Source organism: Triturus cristatus, chromosome 8 (genome assembly GCF_964204655.1).
Source record: "Triturus cristatus chromosome 8, aTriCri1.1, whole genome shotgun sequence".
Taxonomy (NCBI): Eukaryota; Metazoa; Chordata; class Amphibia; order Caudata; family Salamandridae; genus Triturus; species Triturus cristatus.
Genome location: NC_140591.1, coordinates 762,736,440 through 762,757,298, shown reverse-complemented (window position 1 = coordinate 762,757,298; position 20,859 = coordinate 762,736,440). Strand labels below are relative to the sequence as shown.

The window sequence follows — 20,859 nt, the reverse complement described above, 5'->3', positions numbered from 1 at the left end:
TGTGGGTCTCTGCGTCCTTAATGTCGCATTCAAGCTTTTGCAATGACTTTCTGATATCGCGTAGGATTCCCCCACTTTTGCAATTCAGAGTCCCTGAATAGTAATCTTAAAACTTTCATAGACACAGGCTAATGTTGGGACACTGTCTATGTTTCTAGGGAAAAATCTGATGATTTCTTGTCGTATTTCTTCACGAAAGCTGTCGTCTAGTAGCGCAGTAGCTGGAGCCTCCATGAGCAGTACGGGGATTCATTGCCTGAAGGGGATAGTTTAAGTAGGACACGGGAGTGGTCCGTGAATGTACGCGCTAGGTGTGTTGAGTCTCTTAACCGTGTAACCAGGCATTTCGAGAGAGTATCCAGAAATCAATGCAGTACCAGCTAGCGTGTATGCTAGAGTGAAAGGTGCCCTCCCTTTGTACGGGGTGAAGGTCTCTCCATGCATCGAATAGTTGGTGATCTGCGATAATGCCATTTAGGTGCTTATCCGCTTTTGAGTATGGGGTAGGAGCAGCGTGTGATCTGTCGAGTTTGGGGTGCAGAGCAACGTTGAAATCTCCTCCCCATATGAAGTGCGTGGATCCAATATCTAGGTTACGGCCCCAGAGTTTGTCAAAAAAAGTGGCATCTTCAATGTTGGGAGCATAACAGTTAACCAGTGTGACTGAATGATCCGCCAGTCTGCCCCACATCATACAGTACCCGCCTTGCGTGTCTTGATATGTGCCAATCGGACAGTATTTCATGCTAGCTTTAATTAGGGTGAAAGTCCAGCTGGCATACGTCGAGTAAGATGAGAAGCATCTATGTGCAGCCCCCTTCTCTCCAAAGGTGGGTGGCGTCGTAGGGTCGAAGTGTGTTTCTTGTAACATTGACACCTGCACATGGTGTCTGTCCAGATAGCTAAGGATTTGTCTGCATTTGCGGGGGTCTCGTAGGCCCCGTACATTCCATGATAGGAAGTTATAGGTAAAGTCTGATTGATTTAAGCGTGTCCATAGATCAAAATGCCCCATAAGTTGTTACGTCTTTTGATACCATAGTTTAAATCAGTGTTTGTACCCAGTCTATCGTTAACTTTTACATGACTTTTACGTGCTGTGTTGCTATATTCAACAGTAAAAAAAACCCTGCCCACCCACACCTGCGGCCCAATCCCGCAGGCGAATACCATCCCTCCCATATTCCCAACAATTACTCCAAAGTGTGTCAGAAAGTACAGGGTAGTTGAATATGGAGATGGAGGGATCAGTAGTCATGAGAAGGAAGAGGTAAGCGGAGAAGAGTATAGAGCGGAGTATGATATGCTAGGTGGTGGCATAGAAGAGAGAAAGAAGTGAAGCAAACGATTGCATTGTCCCGGGAGTTCCTGCTGGGGGCATGCGTCGGAGAGCCTGGCATTTCACCTCGCATGTGCGAGGGTGCCCGGGAGATTGTTGTTTAGCGGCTGTTACTCTGTTCTCGCCAGTGACTTAGACGTGAATCTGATTAGGTCGCGCACATAAGCGTTCTGCTGAAGTTAATGTCTTGATGTCAGCAAGACTGCAGTGAGTTGATAATGTGGCCGTCGAAGGTGTGTAAGAGTCTCAGCTATTCCTCCTCCGACACCGAGGATAGCGACCTGGGATCAAGGTCGTCACCCTGGGCTGCAGGCGTTTGACGTTTTATGGTTTTTAGTAAGTCCTGAGTCTGCTGTGGAGTGTGAAAGATGTGCGTTTTCCCCTGGTATGGGACGCGCAGTGGGGCCGGACTCAGCATAGAGTATGGTATATTAGCTTGTTGGACTTTACGCTTGCCTTGTACTAATTTCTTGTGCACTTCTTGTACTGCCACAGTAAAATCAGGATATATGGAGATAGTGTTACCTTCATAGATCAGTTCTTGTCTGTCCCTTGTGAGTTTTAGGATCGTATCTCAGTCTTTGTAATTGACTAGGCGTGCAAGAATTGGACAAGGGGGTGCACCCGGTGGAGGTCTGGCGGCAAGTGAATGGTAAGCTCTCTCCCCCACCAGTACTTTGGAAAAGCCTTCAGCACCGAAGAGTTCTATCAGCTGGCGTTCAATGTACTCCTCCATACAGCTAGTAGATGTGGATTCAGGAATCCCTAATATGCGCACGTTGTTTCTGTGTGAGCCCGCCTCCAAGTCTTCATTTTTGGCAGAGATGACTTTCAGTAGCTTTTTCATACCTTGGAGGCGTTCTCCAGCTGCTGAGGTTGTGTCTTTTTGTGTAGATGTTCTCCATTTAGTTTCAGTAATGCAGTCATCATGTTTCTCCAATCTTTGAGCTATAAAGTGCATTTGCATACTCATTGTGTCCATTTTGGAATCGATTGATGTGAGACTTTACCGCATAGTTAGCAAGAGGGATTTCATATCTGCATCCATTGGTGATGATGTAGCTGGGTGTTCTTCCTGGCAGTTGGACTCAGTGTCTTCGGCAGGGTTACAGCTTTGTTTGTTTGCCTTCCGTTCGGCCCATTGTCTGTGTAGTGATGTGTGTACAGTGCATATGATATGTCTCACAGGATCGCTGAGTGGATTCTGCTTAGGTTAGGGATATAGGATAGTCGGAGTCTGAAATACCACAGCTGTAGATCATCACGAAAGGGGATAGGACAAGCGCTCGTTTGCATCCAGTTAGGGTGCTGTTATATGTCCATCTGTGGCTCAGTGAACTCGGGCTGCGTGTTTTACGTTTCTGTGTTGAGGAGCCCATGTAGTAATTAAGGGTTTGGCCTGCTGCGCCTTCCTCTGGGGTCACGTCCCTGTGCAGCCCCCCAGCCTCAGCCCTCAAATCTTGGCACTTCACGTCCGAGGGCCCGTGCCTGGCCCTCGTGGTCTTCAGTGTGTTCGGAGGCCCTGGGTGCTCCAGACGTCTTTTCCAGATGCTCGTGGGTGCAAGTCGGTCCCACCCCTGGCCTCTGTCAGTTCCCGAAAGAAAACAGGTGAGTAGCCCCTTAACTTTGTGGCAGTTTACCTCAGTGCATCGCAGCCAGATCCCACCGCCGTCAGTCGGCCTCACTTCTTATCTGGAGCGTCGCCTCATGCAGATAGTAGCTGCCTGTCAGGGCCAGTTTGGAGTTGTCCCACAGTGTGGGCTGTGGAGCATCTTGTGCATGCCGATCGGGTCTTCTTTGATAATACGGCGGCTTGCCAGTACCAACAGCTGCAGTCCTGCGCCCTGGTGCTGTCGATCACGGGGGTTCAAGGGTGTCAGCCCCCGCATCAGCGTTTTGCGGAGATGGGGCATCAGCTCCATGATTCCTTGTCGGCAGCCACAGAGAGCGGGTGAGTAGATGGTGCGACTGTGGCCTGCAGCCCTAGGACGTCCTCGCCGGAGCTTTTCGGCAGTAGGCCCCACCTCATGACTGGTCATAAAGGCAGCAGTTTGTGGTGACCGGGGCTGCCCCTTTCACAGTAGCGCGGTTCACTATGCGATGCGGTTTCCGGCCATTTTCAGCAGCCGTAGTCCGCAATATGTCCGTGAAACGTTTTCTCACTCAATTTCTCTTATTTGCAGAGGCTGCCTTCAGTCTCATTGCGCTGCATGTCTGTAGGAGTCAACCTGTATTTTCTGGGGTGACTGATGTCGCTGTTGAGGGAAGACCCAGTCGGACATTGCTCCCGGGCTGCGGCCATCTTGCTCGCGGGCTCTCTAGTGCCCCCCCTCCCCCGGATAGAGACATATCTGAAAAAATTCTGAAAGAGTAGTTTATCTGGGGTGCTATAGACTTTGTCCCTTATAGCATTAGTCAGAATCCGCTCTTTCACACAAAAGTCATGAAAGTTCACTAAGATAGTCCACGGGTACTTAGAGTTGGGGACTGGAATTCCAGAACATGATGGGTACGTGAAATAGTAAGGTCCATGTCCTTAGCTGCTGTTTCAGGAAGCACATTGTTAGTAAGTGGATTTTTTGTAGTGATAAATATGCATCTACCACTAGCAATAAGGCCACTAACACCGTCTAGGTCTCAGAAAATTATTCCCATGTTCACCCCTTGGTAGCTTGGCTGCGAGCAGGCAGGCTTAACTTCAGAGACAGGTATGAAAAGCATTTAAAAAATCCAATTCAGTTAATAATTAAGACATAACACACAATAAAAATCCCATATCAATTTATAAAAATAGTAATTTTTTTTGTCTTCAAAATGAAACCAAAAGGAAAAAAGCCAATGCAGGGAACCGGAGATACGAATGTTTAAAGATTTAGCACTATACAGCATATAGAAACCTATAGCGCCAATTGGGACATCTGGTATTGCTAAACCAGAACTAAGTCAAAGTTTCAGGCCAGCCGCGATGGAGCTCTGTGCGGCTCCCTCTCGCGGTAAGCCTCTGTCAAAGTTTTACCTTCTGACTTAAAAACGTTTCTGGAACTTTTCCTGTTGGGGTTCCTCGATACTCTTCACCAGTCTAGGTTCGGGAGCTGCCGGCTAAACTTTGGAAGTCGGACCTCCGGCGATTTTCAGCGTGACGAACCAGCAGGGCAGGCTGGCTCGCGGTTGAAGGTCGCCAGCTTGGCTCTCGCAGTTGAGTTGGTCCCCCTCTGGACTTTTTTTTCCCAAAGTTGCTAAAAAGTTCTCCAAACTTCTGGAACTTCTTCCTGAAGTTCCTCGGGGGGGTCCCAAAGTGTCTAAAACACAATACAAGGGTCTGGAATCTCAAAGATGGTCCTTGAAAGTATGGGACTTTGGGACTTCAGTTCCCACATTCCACTTGGACAAAATCCTTACAAATACACTGGCCGCACTCTAGGCTGGGGATTCTTATTTGTGATGGACCAGGTGAGCTGTGTTAACCTGTAGCATTCAGAGAGACCACTCTTTATTCATCTTGAAATGAGTTAGGTCCACAGGGCTGTAGATCCAGATTGTGCAGCAGGCATAGGCAGTCAGAGTGCATGGCCTGGTTGGTAAAATCAAACTTCCAGCATGCACCCTTCTTCTTCTCTTAGTTTCTAGCAGCAGATCTGAAAGCCTCTGCCCCTCTCAGATACTTATTCAGTGTTCTCTGAGGTCAAGCAGGGGGGCACTCCTGTCCAATGAGGCACAGGGCAACAACCCGGAGCATGAACACTTCCTCAAAGGGTGGCATAAAGGTCTCCCAGAAAGTGCTATTCTTCCAAAATTCAACATGGCTGAAGTCTCAGAGGAGCAAAAACTAGTTAAACCAACCTCCAATATGGCTAAGCTCTCCTCCCCCGACATCTGCAAATTCCTTCCTTATGCCTGCCATCTGGCGGAGTTCAGAGGGGATGGGGTAGATGGACCTGTCTTTCTCTGCCTGTCCCCTTCTGCCTTTGAAGCTGATGCTTTACGACCCCTCACCCAGCTCTGGCATTCCTGTGTAGCAGAACCCTCTCCTACCAGACAGCCTCTCTCACTGGGTGCCACTTATTACTTCATCAAAGCAGAGTGGCTAACCCTCTTAACTCTGACCAATCTGGGGAAACCACAGGAAGGCTGATTTTTGGCTTACAGACATGAAAGTCTTATAATTTATTTTCTGTATATTTAAGGATAAATTCAACTATAGCATTTTGTTCGATTTATCAATACCATTCTCCTAAGACCTTGAATGATATTTTTCAGTAATCCCAAGTTATAGTTATGAGGTCTATTGCAAAGTTAACCTATATGGCTGGGGATCTGTAAAGGGAAAATGAAATGTCCAATTTCTCCAGCTCCAGGGCATATAAAACATCTTTTATAAGGACCCTGCTTATAGCTATGGGATCCCCTCCCCCCCCATCCCTGGGACACCTAAGGGAGACTTTAGGGGTTCTGAATATGCAAAAATAATGTAAATCTTCACTCTACAGTGCTCCTAGCACAAAAGTCAATTTTGGGAAGCATTGTACTACAATGGGGGAAGTGAAATGTGCACTTTCTCTATCCCAAGGGCATATAAAACAACTTTTAGAAGGACACTGCTTATAAGTACCTGAAACCACACCCCTGGCACACCAAGGGGAGACCCTGGGGGTACCTATTATGCCAAAATATTTTAGTGTATCACTTTCTAAGTGCCTCTACCACCAAAGTAGAGTTTAGGCACAATTTACATTAAAAAGCAATGCTGCAACACAGGGCTACTTTTAAATGGACCTCAGGCTCTCAGCGGTGCACACATGCAAGTGCAGAAAGGGCTGCTGGCCTCTAAACTGCCATGACCTACTATATACATGGGGCTTATAGGATAGGTCATGCCAATCATAGCGGTACCCTGAGACATAGAGTACCCTAATGTGTGCGTGTTTTCCCTGTGTTTTCCACCATAGCCCTGAACATGGTTAGGCAGCGCCCAGGGAGAGTCAGTTAACACCAGTACCAGTCAGCAAAAACGGGGGTGTCCAGGGCACAGGATGACTGTGCAACACACATGCTTGACACTTAGATCGGAGATCAATTTGGTGACAGTCTGACCGTACTCTTGACCCTCATGGATCCTGACAAATCTCAGGTTATCATGGCGCAACCTGTTCTCCACATCGTCGAGCTACAACTGTAATTCAGTGAGTTCAGATTGAAATGTAACAGTTGAAGTGTTTTGGTTGTTCCTAAAATCTTCAAGACTGGACACTCTTTGCTTGAGCTGAGTAAACCCATGAGTTAAGTAGCTGTATGTTAGTACTGATCTGTCCCAACTGGCCTCGTATTTCCTGGTGCGCCTTCTCCTGTGAGATTTCCATCTCCCTAATTTCGCCCAGTATTTGTTGAAGAACTACTTCAATTGGGAGGGACTGGGCAACTTGAGGCAGAGACCTTGGGTCCCTGAGGAAAAGCTGCTCCTGTAGAAAATGATGATCAAAGACTGACTTATCTCCTTCCCCACTAGGAGTTGCTGTGACCCTGTGTGAGGCTATATTCTCCAAAGGGTTATCTAGAGAAGGTCCTAAGTATAAGTCGATGGGGTTCCCTGTAGCTTCACTAATAACCTGGCTCAGAGCCTGACTGACTCCGAGGTCAACAACCCCCCTCCATGGACCCCAGGAACCGTAAACAAAGGATACATTGGCAGCTTTTTAGGCCTGGAGGCAGTGCTGCAAGAAGGTAAGTGAAAGGTGCTGGCAGAGACAAGAGGTCCAGATTCGGGAGATGGCTGTGAATCGAGACTTCAGGTGGGTGAAAAGGGTATTGCATAGGACTTTACTGAGGCGGTAGCAAGCTAGGTCCTTACCATGACTGGCCCTATCAAAGTTAGCTGTTGATGAATGTTTGAGACTGGGTTCGTTGGTCCCCACCTCAGTAACTGGCAGAAACCCTGGGGCCATCAGTTTTTTGGCATATGTCTCCTGCAACAGTTGCACCAGGCCATTTGCCTGACATACGTCTTTGGAATGTCTGGACCCCTGCATCAAGATAGAGGTCATGCGGATTTGGTTTTTGTTCCCTTTGCCCGGTGCATGACTTTTAACAACATCCATTGATGCCAAGAATGTAGATTATGCCTTTTTCTAGTAGTGATGAGATAAGATGTGAATTATAGGAGAAACAACAGGTGGCTTCACACCGTCATCCGAGTTGTGGCTAAACACTCTTTAGGATAGATATGAGGGGGTATGGCCAGTGAGGATGAGCACAGCAACAACAGACTTAGGAGTATTCAGGGGTTCCCCAGGAGGTCACAAGCTGCATTCCCAGCTATGTGGACTGCCTTCACAACCCCTCCAGGGTTTCCCTGTGCCAGTAGGGGCTGCTAATGAGACATGTCTTTCCTTGAGATCGCATCAGATCATGTTGCCTAGATACCCTGTTGCCTTGATGCGTTTAATGCCACAACACCTAAAAATGCTTGAAAAGCCTTGCAGCCTTGAGCATCATGTGATTCTTCACTGCCTCACTCCCACTCCGCTCAACTCTGCTCGAGGCTGCCACTACGTTTCCACAGCCAAGAAGCAGCCATGCTTAATGAGCCTCCTCGATCCACCGGCTGCACTAAAATAAAAAAGCACTGCCCACTTACTTCAGGAGCTGAAGCATTGCTTGCCTTGACACACGTGGCGCCATTCAAGTGTCCTTCAGCATCTGACCAATGAAGATGTAAGGATGATCGGGAGGGGTTGAGCAGAAGTAGATTAGAAAGCCACTGAAGTGCAGTGTGCGCGATGTGCATTCTAATCGCGCAGAATGGAGGCATGCTTCCCCAAGAGCAAAGTCGGCACACTGCAAACATGTAAGAGGCCAGGGCACCCAACAGTGTTGTAAAAGTACTGCAGAGTCCAGGGTGATCTCTTTTGTCTGCACCGCGGCTCGTGTCTCTTGTGTCGGCACCGCGGAGTAGAAGCCTGGAACAACCAGCGCGGCATCACCAGCAGAGCGCGGCTGGCCTCACGGACGCGCCATCTTGCCCCCGATCACACGGAAGCAGTCACTCAGCCACGAAGCCAGGCGGAAGCTCTACGTGGCCCATGATCATCAACAACTTTTTTGATGTGTTTAATTTTGCACTAGATACTCTATTTTAATTCTTGTTGTTTGAAAACATGCTCTCTCTTTCATATGAAAGAACTACGCACTAAGGATTGAATGGTTTGTGGGAAAGGTGATGGTGTGAGCATGTATTGTAAGGCAAAAGTACCTCCAGCTGTAATTATAAAGGAATTCAGCAATTGGCCTAATTCCTCTGTATAGTCTTGGAATTCCTCAGTGACTTGAAATGTCCTTACAATATACATTGGGGGTACTTTATCCCATATATTACACTGGATTTGACATATGACATAGTTGCTCAACTAGAATAACTTATTACAGTTCAGTTCTGATGTCACAATGCCTACTGCCGGCAGCCATGGGGGAAGCCAGATCACAGAGCATAATAAGACTGCAGTTTGAAAAACGAAACCAAAAAGTGACTTTTCGTTCCTCTGCTCGGTTTTGTAGATGAACAGTGATAAACAGAAAGGAGATATTTATGGCAGCGTGTTTAAATTTTCAACGTTTTTGTTTATTATAATAAAGATTGTATCTCTTTGCATGTTTCTAATCATTCTGAGCACAGCACTTTTTTTAATTTGTCATGTATTAAACTGATTCACAATTCTTTTTTAATACAAATATTTAACTACTTTTGTGTGCTTAGTTTTGCATTAGAGATTCTAATTTTATTCTTCATGTTTACAACATACTACCTCTTTCACACGAAAGCAACACATCAAAAATGTAAGCTTTTGTGGGAAGGGTAATGGTGGGGACATGTAATATAAGGAATAAAGTATTATCTGCCATACATTATAAGGATATTACAAGTAACATTGGAGCTCACTGACCTTAAAAAGTAACGTGGCCTTCAGCCTCATTCCTCTATATGGAACTCCTCAGTTACTTGCAATTTCTTTCTAATGTATGGCAGTGGTGGTATCATACACTGAAGTAATGAATTCCATATATTTTATGCAAGTAATAATTTACAGAGATATGATTTCTGAAAAATTACAAAGTCTTTTTGTTTCTTGATACAGAAGCAAAACCACTCAATCCATCCAATAATCCCTTCTGATGCCATCATCCAAACCTAAATCAAGCACTGAAGTAAAACAAACACCTCAACATACCACATTGCTATCAGTTGTTAACGCTTGCATCTATCCTTTTATACGTAAGCCGGTCTTAGTAGAGTGAGTAAGTGGGCAACCAGCGACATCCGGGAGAAAGAAGGCAGATGGAGAAAAAAACAGTAAAAGATACTGGAAAATAGGGCCAGGAGGGCGGGCCTTGCTCCTATTGTATTTGCTGTAAGCGACAGACGAGTCAAGGTCATGATCCAAACACGGGGATCGGATCTCATGAGGTTCGGAGCATGGTCCTTAGTGCTGCCCAGTTGTGTTCTCAAAGTGATGCAGAGGCCTATCCAGATATTGTCAGGGTGTGAATTCAAGTGGGCCAATGATAATTTTTAATGTGGGCCTGCAATTGCTCTATAAGTTTTCCTCAGAGGTGACCTATGGGGTATTAGCACAACTCTCTCAATTATTCTGCGTGAAGTGAGTGATACTTAGCTGTCACCCAGGAGATGCCACACTCTTCTAAGCCATAGTGATATTGTGCCGGGCCAGGAAAAGATCTCAGATCACCAAAACGCGCCAGTGCCCAGGCTGCTTACAGTCTACTGAATATTCTCAGCAGACAGTCTCTGAGGAATGTAGGGTAGACATCTCTGTGATAGTAGCGATGGTATCTGTAACACAATCCCAACAGTGAGTGAGTCTTGGGCAGGGCCATAAAGTGAAAATAATAGCTTCCTGAGCAAAGCATCTGGAGCAATGGACGAGGCACTAGTGAAAATGTTGGCCGGAGTCAAGTAGGCTCTTTGTAAGGCATACAATTATATCAACTGAAACCTAGAGGGTTGTGAAACGTTGGGGAGTATTAAAACACCTTCCTCCCACTCTATCATTAAAGGCCTTGCCAATATCACACTCCCATTTATCTTTGAGTGACGAAACGTCCATGGCGGTTGGCTGCAGTTGAGCCAAATAGAGCCATCGGACTAGTTTACGGCCCATTCTGAATGTGTGCATGGTTTGTAGGAGCTCCTGAGTTAGAGGTGCTTGTGGCACAGCTTGCCAATGTGTGTGCAGCACTGCCTTGGTGCATGTGTAGGTTATAAATTGCCCTTTGCAGATGTCTTATTGGTCACAGAGTTTATGAAAACTCATCAGGGTGCAGGCGCCAATAAGCTCCCCAACTCTAGTAATGTTTTTTCAGACCAGTGGGTTAAAGCTCCAGGGGAGTGCCACCCAGTGTGTAATGGGAGGCCCATCAAAGGCAAAGACAGTGCTTGTAGAGGTTAAGGGCGGGTTTGTGTGAGTCCATGCTTCAGCCAATGTAATCATCCTTACAGGGGAAACACAGGCACGTTACTACTGGTTAGCAGGGGTAAGAGCATAAAGTTCTAATGCCAGCAAAGGTAAAAGGTCAAGCAAAAGATAAGAAATCCAGGGTGTCCACGCAGAAAAGGTGCATTATTAACAGTACATATGTGGGATTACTACAAAGCAAACCTAGCCAAAAGGCAGCGGAGCTCTGTGCAGTGTCAAGTGAATGACTGATAGTAAAGGTAGCTGGTTTGTAGACGGTTCTGTGTTGTTCTTTAAAGATGTGTATCTTCAACTCATTCCTAAATTAGGGCAGAGTTAGGGCGGTCCTTATGGCTATGGGAATGTTGCTCCTGATTCTGGGTACTTACATCTCAAAAGCCGGCTGCCTTCTTTTTTAAAGTCCATTGCCTGCAGTCTGATTGTATCCTTGCTACGGGTGTGTTGAGAATCATCAGAGATAGGGAGCTTTCTGCAAGATAAGCATGGATTCTGGTCATGATGGCTTTGTAAATGATACAATTGAGGGTGAGGTTGCTGTCCAGGAGGAATCCAAATGATTTGGCCCTCAGTGGACGTTGGGGCTGGAAGACGTTCAGATTCAGGCCATTGAGTCAGTGTTTCTTGTTCTTGGCAAATAATGTGAATTCTGTGCTGGTTGGGTTGAGTTGGCGGTTGAGGCTGGACATCCAGGTTTGGATAACGTACAAGCAGTGTTTGAGCCATTTGATGTCTGAAGCAGAGGAGGCTTTCAAGAAGAGTTGTGTGTCACCGTCAAATTGGTGAATCTCGAAGATGTGGTCTGCGAGTACAGCACCAATCGGCTCCACATAGACGTAAAAGGCAACAGGGGACAGTATAGAACACTGGGGGACTCCGAAAGTGACATAGATCTATTGTGACATGGAGGTGTCCATGTGAACAAACTGGTCTCAGTTGAAAAGGTAGGGGATCAACCAATGAATCATTCATTACCAGACAACGTTGCCAGTGAATGCCATTCGAGACTGCAGGGTGCGTATGAGCGTGGGATGGTTGACTATTGAAGGCAACTGAGAGCTACTAATATCAAGAGGAAGTAGTCATCTTCATCTGTAGTCAGGAAGGCATCATCTGTGATGTGTTGCAGTCTAAGTGCTGCAGGGTATTCTGAAGATAGACTCATAGTTGTGCAAGAGATTGTTAGCATTAATGTGATCTTGGAGTTGGACATAGACTACTTTTTCCAATAATTGTGCCGATGAATGGTAGACGAGTATAAAACAAGCATTGGCATAGCCAATAGGTCTCGCCTTTGGGGCCTTATAAGTGTTTAGCTAGAGCTAGCCTTATAAGTGTTTACCCAGAGCTATTGACTTTGCCATTGTCTTTAAGCTGTGCAGCATGCTGAAAAGTTGTAATAAAAAAGTGTCAGAAGCATTTTTGTTACCTTATATATGACCAAGAAGGCATTATGTACGACCATATTAAAAAAAGTATTTACAATAAAAAATGTCCTCAGTTTTCTTTTGTTCTTGCAATGCTGGCAACTTGTTTCTGCCTATTCCAATGGTTGTTTGCTAAAGCATTTTTTTGAGGGGGCATAAACAATCGGAGGGTGAAGGTTGGGAACTAGGACCTGTATTATAACACTAGCAGCGGGCAGACGCTGGGGGAGAATCAACAGATGCCAGATTCCGAGAGCAGGCTGAGGTGGTGCTGAGTGATGCTGAGGTGGTAGTGGTGGTGGTCGTGGTGATTGGTGCGGAGACGATGCTGAGGTGATGCTGAATGATACTCAGGTCTTGCTGAGTGATGATGATGTGGTGGTGTACTAGTGCAAAGGCGATGCTGAGTGATACTGATGTGGTGCTGAGTGATGCTGTGGTAGCGCTGAGTGATGCTGTGGTGGCCCTGACTGATGCCGTGGTGGTGCTGAGTGATGCTGTGGTGGTGCTGTGTGATGCTATGGTGGCACTGAGTAATGCTGTGGTGGTGCCGAGTGATGCTGTTGTGGCGCTGAGTGATGCTGTGGTTGCGCTGAGTGATGCTGTGGTGGCCCTGAGTGATGCTGTGGTAGTGCTGAGTGATGCTGTGGTGGTGCTGAGTGATGCTGTGGTGGTGCTGAGTGATGCTGTGGTGGTGCTGAGTGATGCTGTGGTGGTGCTGAGTGATGCTGTGGTGGCGCTGAGTGATGCTGTGGTGGCGCTGAGTGATGCTGTGGTGGTGCTGAGTGATGCTGTGGTGGCGCTGAGTGATATTGTTGTGGCGCTGAGTGATGCTGTGGTGGCGCTGAGTGATGCTGTGGTGGTTCTGAGTGATGCTGTGGTGGTGCTGAGTGATGCTGTGGTGGTGCTGAGTGATGCTGTTGTGGCACTGAGTGATGCTGTGGTGGTGCTGAGTGATGCTGTGGTGGCCCTGAGTGATGCTGTGGTGGCCCTGAGTGATGCTGTGATGGCCCTGAGTGATGCTGTGGTGGCCGAGTGATGCTGTTGTGGCCCTGAGTGATGCTCTGGTGGTACTGAGTGATGCTGTGGTGGTGCTGAGTGATGCTGTGGTGGTGCTGAGTGATGCTGTGGTGGTGCTGAGTGATGCTGTGGTGGTGTCAAGTGATATTGTTGTGGCACTGAGTGATGCTGTGGTTGTGCTGAGTGATGCTGTGGTGGCCCTGAGTGATGCTGTTGTGGTGCTGAGTGATGCTGTGGTGGCGCTGAGTGATGCTGTGGTGGCGCTGAGTGATGCTGTGGTGGTGCTGAGTGATGATGTGGTGGTGCTGAGTGATGCTGTGGTGGTGCTGAGTGATGCTGTGGTGGTGCTGAGTGATGCTCTGGTGGTGCTGAGTGATGCTGTGGTGGTGTCGAGTGATATTGTTGTGGCACTGAGTGATGCTGTGGTGGCCCTGAGTGATGCTGTGGTGGTGCTGAGTGATGCTGTGGTGGTGCTGAGTGATGCTGTGGTGGTGCTGAGTGATGCTGTGGTGGCGCTGAGTGATGCTGTTGTGGCGCTGAGTGATGCTGTGGTGGTGCTGAGTGATGATGTGGTGACGCTGAGTGATGCTGTGGTAGCCCTGAGTGATGCTGTGGTGGTGCTGAGTGATGCTGTGGTGGCACTGAGTGATGCTGTGGTGGCGCTGAGTGATGCTGTGGTGGGCCTGAGTGATGCTGTGGTGGGCCTGAGTGATGCTGTGGTGGGCCTGAGTGATGCTGTGGTGGGCCTGAGCGATGCTGTGGTGGCGCTGAGTGATGCTGTGGTGGTGCTGAGTGATGCTGTGATGGCCCTGAGTGATGCTGTTGTGGCCCTGAGTGATGCTGCTGTGGCCCTGAGTGATGCTGTGGTGGGGCTGAGTGATGCTGTGGTTCTACTGAGTGATGCTGTGGTAGTACTGAGTGATGCTGTGGTGGTGCTGAGGGATGCTGTGGTTGTGTTGAGTGATATTGTTGTGGCACTGAGTGATGCTGTTGTGACCCTGAGTGATGCTGTGGTGGCGCTGAATTGTGCTGCTGTGGTGGCGCTGAATTATGCTGCTGTGGTGGCGCTGAATTATGCTGCTGTGGTGATGCTGAGTGATGCTGTGGTAGCCCTGAGTGATGCTGTGGTGGTGCTGAGTGATGCTGTGGTGGTGCTGAGTGATGCTGTGGTGGTGCTGTGTGATGCTGTTGTTGTGCTGAGTGATGCTGTGGTGGTGTTGAGTGATATTGTTGAGGCACTGTGTGATGCTGTGGGGGCCCTGGGTGATGCTGTGGTGGTCCTGACTGATGCTGTGGTGGCGCTGAGTGATGCTGTGGTGACGGTGAGTGATGCTGTGGTGACGGTGAGTGATGCTGTGGTGGCGCTGAGTGATGCTGTGTTGACGCTGAGTGATGCTGTGGTGCCGCTGAGTGATGCTGTGGTGACGCTGAGTGATGCTGTGGTGGCGTTGTTATTGATGTCAAAAAACATGAACGCACAAAAATCTTTAAGAATAGGAACCTCATTTTGATGTACGTTCCTGGCCAACCTACCAGGATTAGCTAAAACCACAACAATGTGCTATGTTCTGTGGGATGAGCAGAATTAGCAAGCATGTTTTGCTGTATTTCCAATCAATGCTTTACAAAGAAACGGAGTGCCGTAAACAAATTAGCCAAAGGAACATTCTGCGGCTGCATTGTTTATCTGCAGATGAAGGCCAAAAGCTTTTATTCACATGCATACATAATTGACATTTCTATACCCTTTGTTCTCCATGATAACTTCATGGGCACATTCTTGTACTGGGAAGGTAGATCATTGCCAGCTCACAGTTAAAGCATTCCTAATTTACAGACTTTTGTTCACAGATATACATTCTAGTTCTCAGCTGATTGAAAGTTTGTGTTGTCTTAAGAGATGGAAATATCAAGCGTCTCAGTCATAGACTCTGCTTCCTCAGCTAAGCTCCAAAAAATATGCATCTGAGTACCTCTGACTTGTAAATCACACTTCCTGAAAACACACCAGATCCCCACACAGACATCAAAACCACATTTGTTTTTGAATTTGTTGTAGTTTGTGTAGGTATCGCCATTTCCACTGCCCAAGCTTTACCCCTTGGTCCTGCAGTACCATGCAAGCTTCCCCGAGGAAGCAATACCTTGCTGCTGTGACACTGCTATCAACCAAGCACTAGTTATTATGATCACACATGTGAGTAGTCTATTTCCACAGCTCGCAGCTAGTTATTTTGAACAGAGACGAGTTCAGGGTATATGTAAGCAAATTCCCCTCTGCAACTAAAAACACATAAAAATATACTTCTATTTTTACACATTGTTACATCTGATTTTTTGGGTGAGGTAAGTCTCGTTTGTTAGAGGGTCAATGATTTGTGCAGTGAAAGGTTGTTCGCTTTTCTTTGAGTTTTCAGGAAACCGCTGCCATCTAATTTTGCTTCTAACACGTTCATAGCTTTACTCATGCAGTATTATTTATGTCTTCAAGAGATGGTTCTTTCTTCCGCAGTTTCTGCTGTCGTGAAGTCCTCTTCTATTAGCGCGTGCACCGCCATGTTGCTATCTGCCCCGTGAATAAAGATTGGTGCAAGCAGCCGCTAAGTGCTATAGATTGATAACGAAAGCATTTCTGAGAAAGAGCTATTAGTTCATGGGAAAGGCTTTCATCAGTGCTTTTTTTGTGTTTATCGTTCTTTTCGATAGATAAAAGGAAGACCTTGTCATACCGCCACACGACTCGCAAAAAAAGAAGTAACGGGTCTTTCAGCAGCATTGTTGATAGGTGTGATCACACCAGGGTTGCAGGAAAAAAAAAGTGGGAGGGGTGTGGGGGGGGGGGGGGGGGAGTGCACGCGCGCATGTGCTAAGCAGCAGCTGTTTGCTCTTTATGTTGAGAGAGGAAAGCCAGATGGAGCCTCTGCTCGTAACTGTGCACGTAACCGCACGCTCTAGGCCACACAAAAAGCTGTGGTTCGGCTTTTAAAAGCCCACTCACTAAATGTCTCGCCAGAGCAGAACATGCGTTGGCGCAGGCGAGACCTAAAAAGAGGGACTATTGAAGAAGGAAAGTACATTTTGCTGAAAGGGAAGAGCTGGCTGAGGGAAAAGTTGTAGATGTCATGTTATCTTAGTGGAGGGAGGTCAAGACTTGTTTTGCTTTAAGCTACTTGTCAGAATTTGGAGCCTGCTGAACTTCTTGTACTGTTGAAAAGCAAAGAAAATACTGCTAGAGGCTTGTCACATAAGCTTAGCGACTCAGTTGAGCTTAAGATACCAGCTGCCCTGCAATGAATGTGAATCGTTGTTAACAATTGCCTATTCCATCTTTGCTGAGGAAATATGCCAGCATACCTAGCATGCAGAAGGTCTTGGTTCTACTGAGCTACTGTGCAGATGTTTGCACACAAACCGCTGTTATATCAACATCATCCCCTAACTTGCCTCCACCATGAGAGATCTGCGTTCATTTTTACAGAAGATTCCATGCGTACTGGTATTACAGCAAATGGCAAACCCCATATTCACAATAATGTCTGGTCACCTCATCAGGCCTAACAAATTTGCAACGTAGGGAGCTTGCAACAGTAGGGCTGGAAAAACATTCTCAGGAGCTGCCATGTTTCACCATGAAAATATCTTGCATATAAGAACAGTGATACTTTCATATCTGACTAAGGAATATTTTCACCAGCAGGCAGTGAAAATATATGTGTTTTTGTTTATTCTACGTAGAGGTTTGTTTTTTGTCTGGTGCCAATGCTAATTGATCATGCTGTACTTTATGTAAGACTCAGGGGTGTGTTGTGGTAACACACTCACATCACATCCATTCAACCATCGTGTCCTTGGTCTCCAACTTGCCTGTAACAAACCCTCAGCCGGTCATTTCCAAGGTTTGGGTGAATTCATTAAAAAATCACCTAAAGGCATGTAACTGTTGTTACCATATAGCTGACTAACTCATTTGAAAAAGCGCTTGTCACAGTCAGGTGTGGCCATGGGGTGTACCACATGCTGACTGAGGTGCATCGGTTCTTGTTTCAGGGACACGATCCTGGTCCTAAGTGTGACACGCAGAACAGCCAATGGTGGCATGATGCAGGATCTCAGAGGAAAAGCCAAAGAGTGTGAGATCCTTGGAAAGGGGTCAAATGGCGGGTCATTGGGTTGGTGCATTTGGACTTTGGATCATTCAGGTAACAAAGCTGCCACTCAGACCAGGACGATGCGCTGTGGTTACAATCTGCCACTGTGGTACATTTCAAACAGACACATAAAGGACAATGTGTGATCCAATTAAACACTCTAATAATAAACAATTATGCCTAGGATTAGAGCACAACATTCTTTAACTTAAGAAAAGATCTTAAGGTGAATAACTGACTGTAAGCTATAAAGGAAATTGAGCTCACCTCATAGTTTACTTCGCCAAAATCGGTGATTTTGAATGCACTCAAGAGATCTGTATTAGAAGATGAATCCTTGAAAAGTACAAGGATCTGTTCGCTTCCTGCACCAACAAAATCATCCACCTGGACAGACCTCACCCCTTGCCAACTAGCAGCCACCTGCAATGGAAACAAACGGGCATCTTAGACACATGTTGGCGATTGAGGTTTTATGTTTCATCCTTTTGTCATTGGAAGAATGTTTCTTTGCGCACGTGAACCGAAAAAAGATAAGCACCTAAAATCTGATTCGAGAAAAGACATGGGCATGTTTGCAAGTATCACAAGTCTTAAAATGTAAATTGTAAATGTAAATTGATACTTGTATAGCACACTACTCGCCCGCAAGAGTCTCAAGGCGCTTGTACGAACACCGCTGTGGAACCCATCCTGGCTTTCCCTGTGCGGTGTCCACTCCTGGGCACCCCCAAGGTGGAGGCCAGGCATCCTTAGCGTTGTGAGGGCCATTGTGGAGATTATGCAAGCTATTGCCCAGAGTTGCAGAGTGGGACTCCATGATCTGAATAGGCACAGAGGCGAGAATTGTCAGGTCCGTGGAATTTTGAGCCCAAGACCCGCCAAGGCGGGGAATTGAACCCTGGTCCCGGGCCAGACCTCTGCATCAGAGTCTGCCGCTCTAACCATTGAGCCACACTTCTCACACAAAGAAGCAGGGACAGCGCCGAAAGGTTTGACATTTGCAAAGTGAATGCACACACAAGCACAACATATGGCACTCGCAGGCTCAAAGAGCAGCACACATGCCCCCAGAACACACCTACTGGCGCCCATTTACACAAACCCAGTCAGACAGACTGTCAACTATAAGCAGAGACCAACAGTCATTAATGCATGCTCTGGACCTATCAGAAAATGCTAATACCTCTCTAGGATTAGCAGAGCACCTCCTTTTAACATGCATCACATCTTTCAGTCACACTTTTGAGTACACTGAGAACAAGCATTTGCAATGCAATAGTTCTCGCATTTGCGAGAGTTTAAGCTACTCGCATTGTAAATGATAATGCCTTTTATTTATCTGTCTTGCTAGCTAACACATAAATAAAAGGCATTGTAATTTACAATGCCAATAGCTCAAACTCTAAAAAATGCGAGACCTATTCAAAGGAGCGGGTGCCCTTGTCCTGGGCTGCTCGGAAAGCGAAAGCACACTTGGCGTGCTTAATGTTGAAGGAAAGCATGTCGTGCCTGCAGTAGGAGAAACTCATTAAAGAAAATAGTGCTTACAGACTAAAGAAGACGTACCGTATAACAATCGAAGTAAAAGGGCCAGTCCTCATGGGAGGTAACAAATGAAGACAAGGCGGTACTAAGGAGGGACTAACAAGCCTATTAACGAATCAGAAGCCAACATTTACTAAGGGCAATGACACTAACCAATAACAAATATGGGCAAAGAGTTGGCGGGGCTTCTATTCCATACCCGATACTGCCTGCCTTGCAGAGCAGCGCATGCGCTGCCCAGGCTCGACCTAAAATGGCACTGACAATTGTCCTAGATAGGGAGTATAACAAAAAGGAGCAGCATGTTCTGGTATGTCCACTATTAGTTAGGTATGGAAAGCATGGTACAACAGCATTCATTTAATCATGACGAACTTCCTCACAGATTGTTTCTTCTTAATGCACGTGCCAACAGTCATAACAATGTGAAGCAGGGACTACTGGGTGACAGGCGTCAGCGGATCACATGAAGATGTGCATTTGGGGGACACAAGTGTGGAATATAATTTTTTTTTTTAAACTACTTGTCCAAGAGACAGGATCATTCAGAAAACCACTTGTGAATCAAAAATCAAGTTGCCACTTTTGGTACCATGCAGTAAGGAGGCAGATAATGCCAGCATTCTCATTGTTTTTCTCTGCTTAAAATACTAAGGACGATTATTGAGGTGAACCCGGAACATTTGAAAAAAACAGTCATCCAGTCTCTCATAATCTCGCGCTTGGATTACGGCAACTCACTTTATGTGGACGCGCCTAAATATGTGACGAAGAGACTACAGGTAGTACAAAATACAGCAGCAAGACTCTTTCTAAAAATTCCCAAACGCAATTCGAATAATGAAGCACTGAAACAGCTACACTGGCTCCCTATTGAGACAAGAATAAAGTTTAAATCCCTTTGCCTGGCATATAGGGTATAGGGCCGTTAACAAAAAAGGTCCAATAAAAAGGAGACAAATGATGTCCAGGTATATACCGACCAGGCATCTAAGATCAGCCCAGCAACAGCTTCTTAGGACATCGAGAGCCAAAAGAGCTGAGGGGGTGGGGGGGGTGGGTTAGGTCATTTGCCCATCTGGTACCAAAGATGTGGAATGCCCTCCCATTTAAAATAAGAATCCTACCCAACGAAACCTTTTCCAGGCAACATCTCAAAACTCTGCTGTTTCCCCTGTAGACATCATATGGATAGAGCTTTGTAAACAGTACTCTTTAGCGCTGGGAAGCCTTCGGGCAGCCATGCGCTTTACAAATTTCTTAACATAACACATAACATCTGATAATAACCTCTTGATGCTCACATGATATTATGCTTTGGATTCGAGCAAAGTGATTTCGTCACTTTTCCACGAATCTACTTGCATGGACTGGAAGTTGGCAGCGAGCGGCAGTTCCAAGGCTGTAATTCTCTTCAAGTCTCTGTACCGTAAAAACGTACGCGCTGCTCACCAACTCCTGTTCAATTCCTTCTCACACTGGAAAAGATTGAAAAGGTACTCCTGGTAAAGGTAGGAGTAAATCACTTTTCAAGGGTGAGGAAAAAGGGGGTTTAGGAAAGAGGAATTTGCAAACAGGCACATTTCATAGGAGCAGATAAACCTGTGAGAATAATTGCTCATGGAAAAACAGAATTTCCAAATGTTTGTCAGGAATACAGTTCCCAGCCCTACTTATTTAAACTTGTAAAATCCTAAACGTCATACTGTAAGCACAAGTACCTGGGAGTGCACTTGTGGGACTTCCTTTAGGAATCTGACCTCTAATTTATTTTCACGTTGCCCTCAATGATGCCCTTAACGATTTTGTTATTACTATTATTAATAATATTGGCATGCAACAAACATGTTTTTACTAACTGATGCCTTAAAGAAATGATATTTAAATCAGCACAA

General features: G+C 46.3%; 1 protein-coding gene across 1 annotated transcript in view; it reads right to left on the bottom strand.

Annotated features, from left to right (window-relative positions):
* The window catches only part of FANCB (FA complementation group B), a 367,346-nt gene that overhangs the window by 251,228 nt on the left and 95,259 nt on the right, over positions 1–20,859 (bottom strand). The window contains exon 3 of the mRNA XM_085622200.1: positions 17,684–17,839. Coding sequence (XP_085478326.1) covers positions 17,684–17,839 — 156 coding nt within the window. The remainder of the gene's footprint in view (positions 1–17,683; positions 17,840–20,859) is intronic.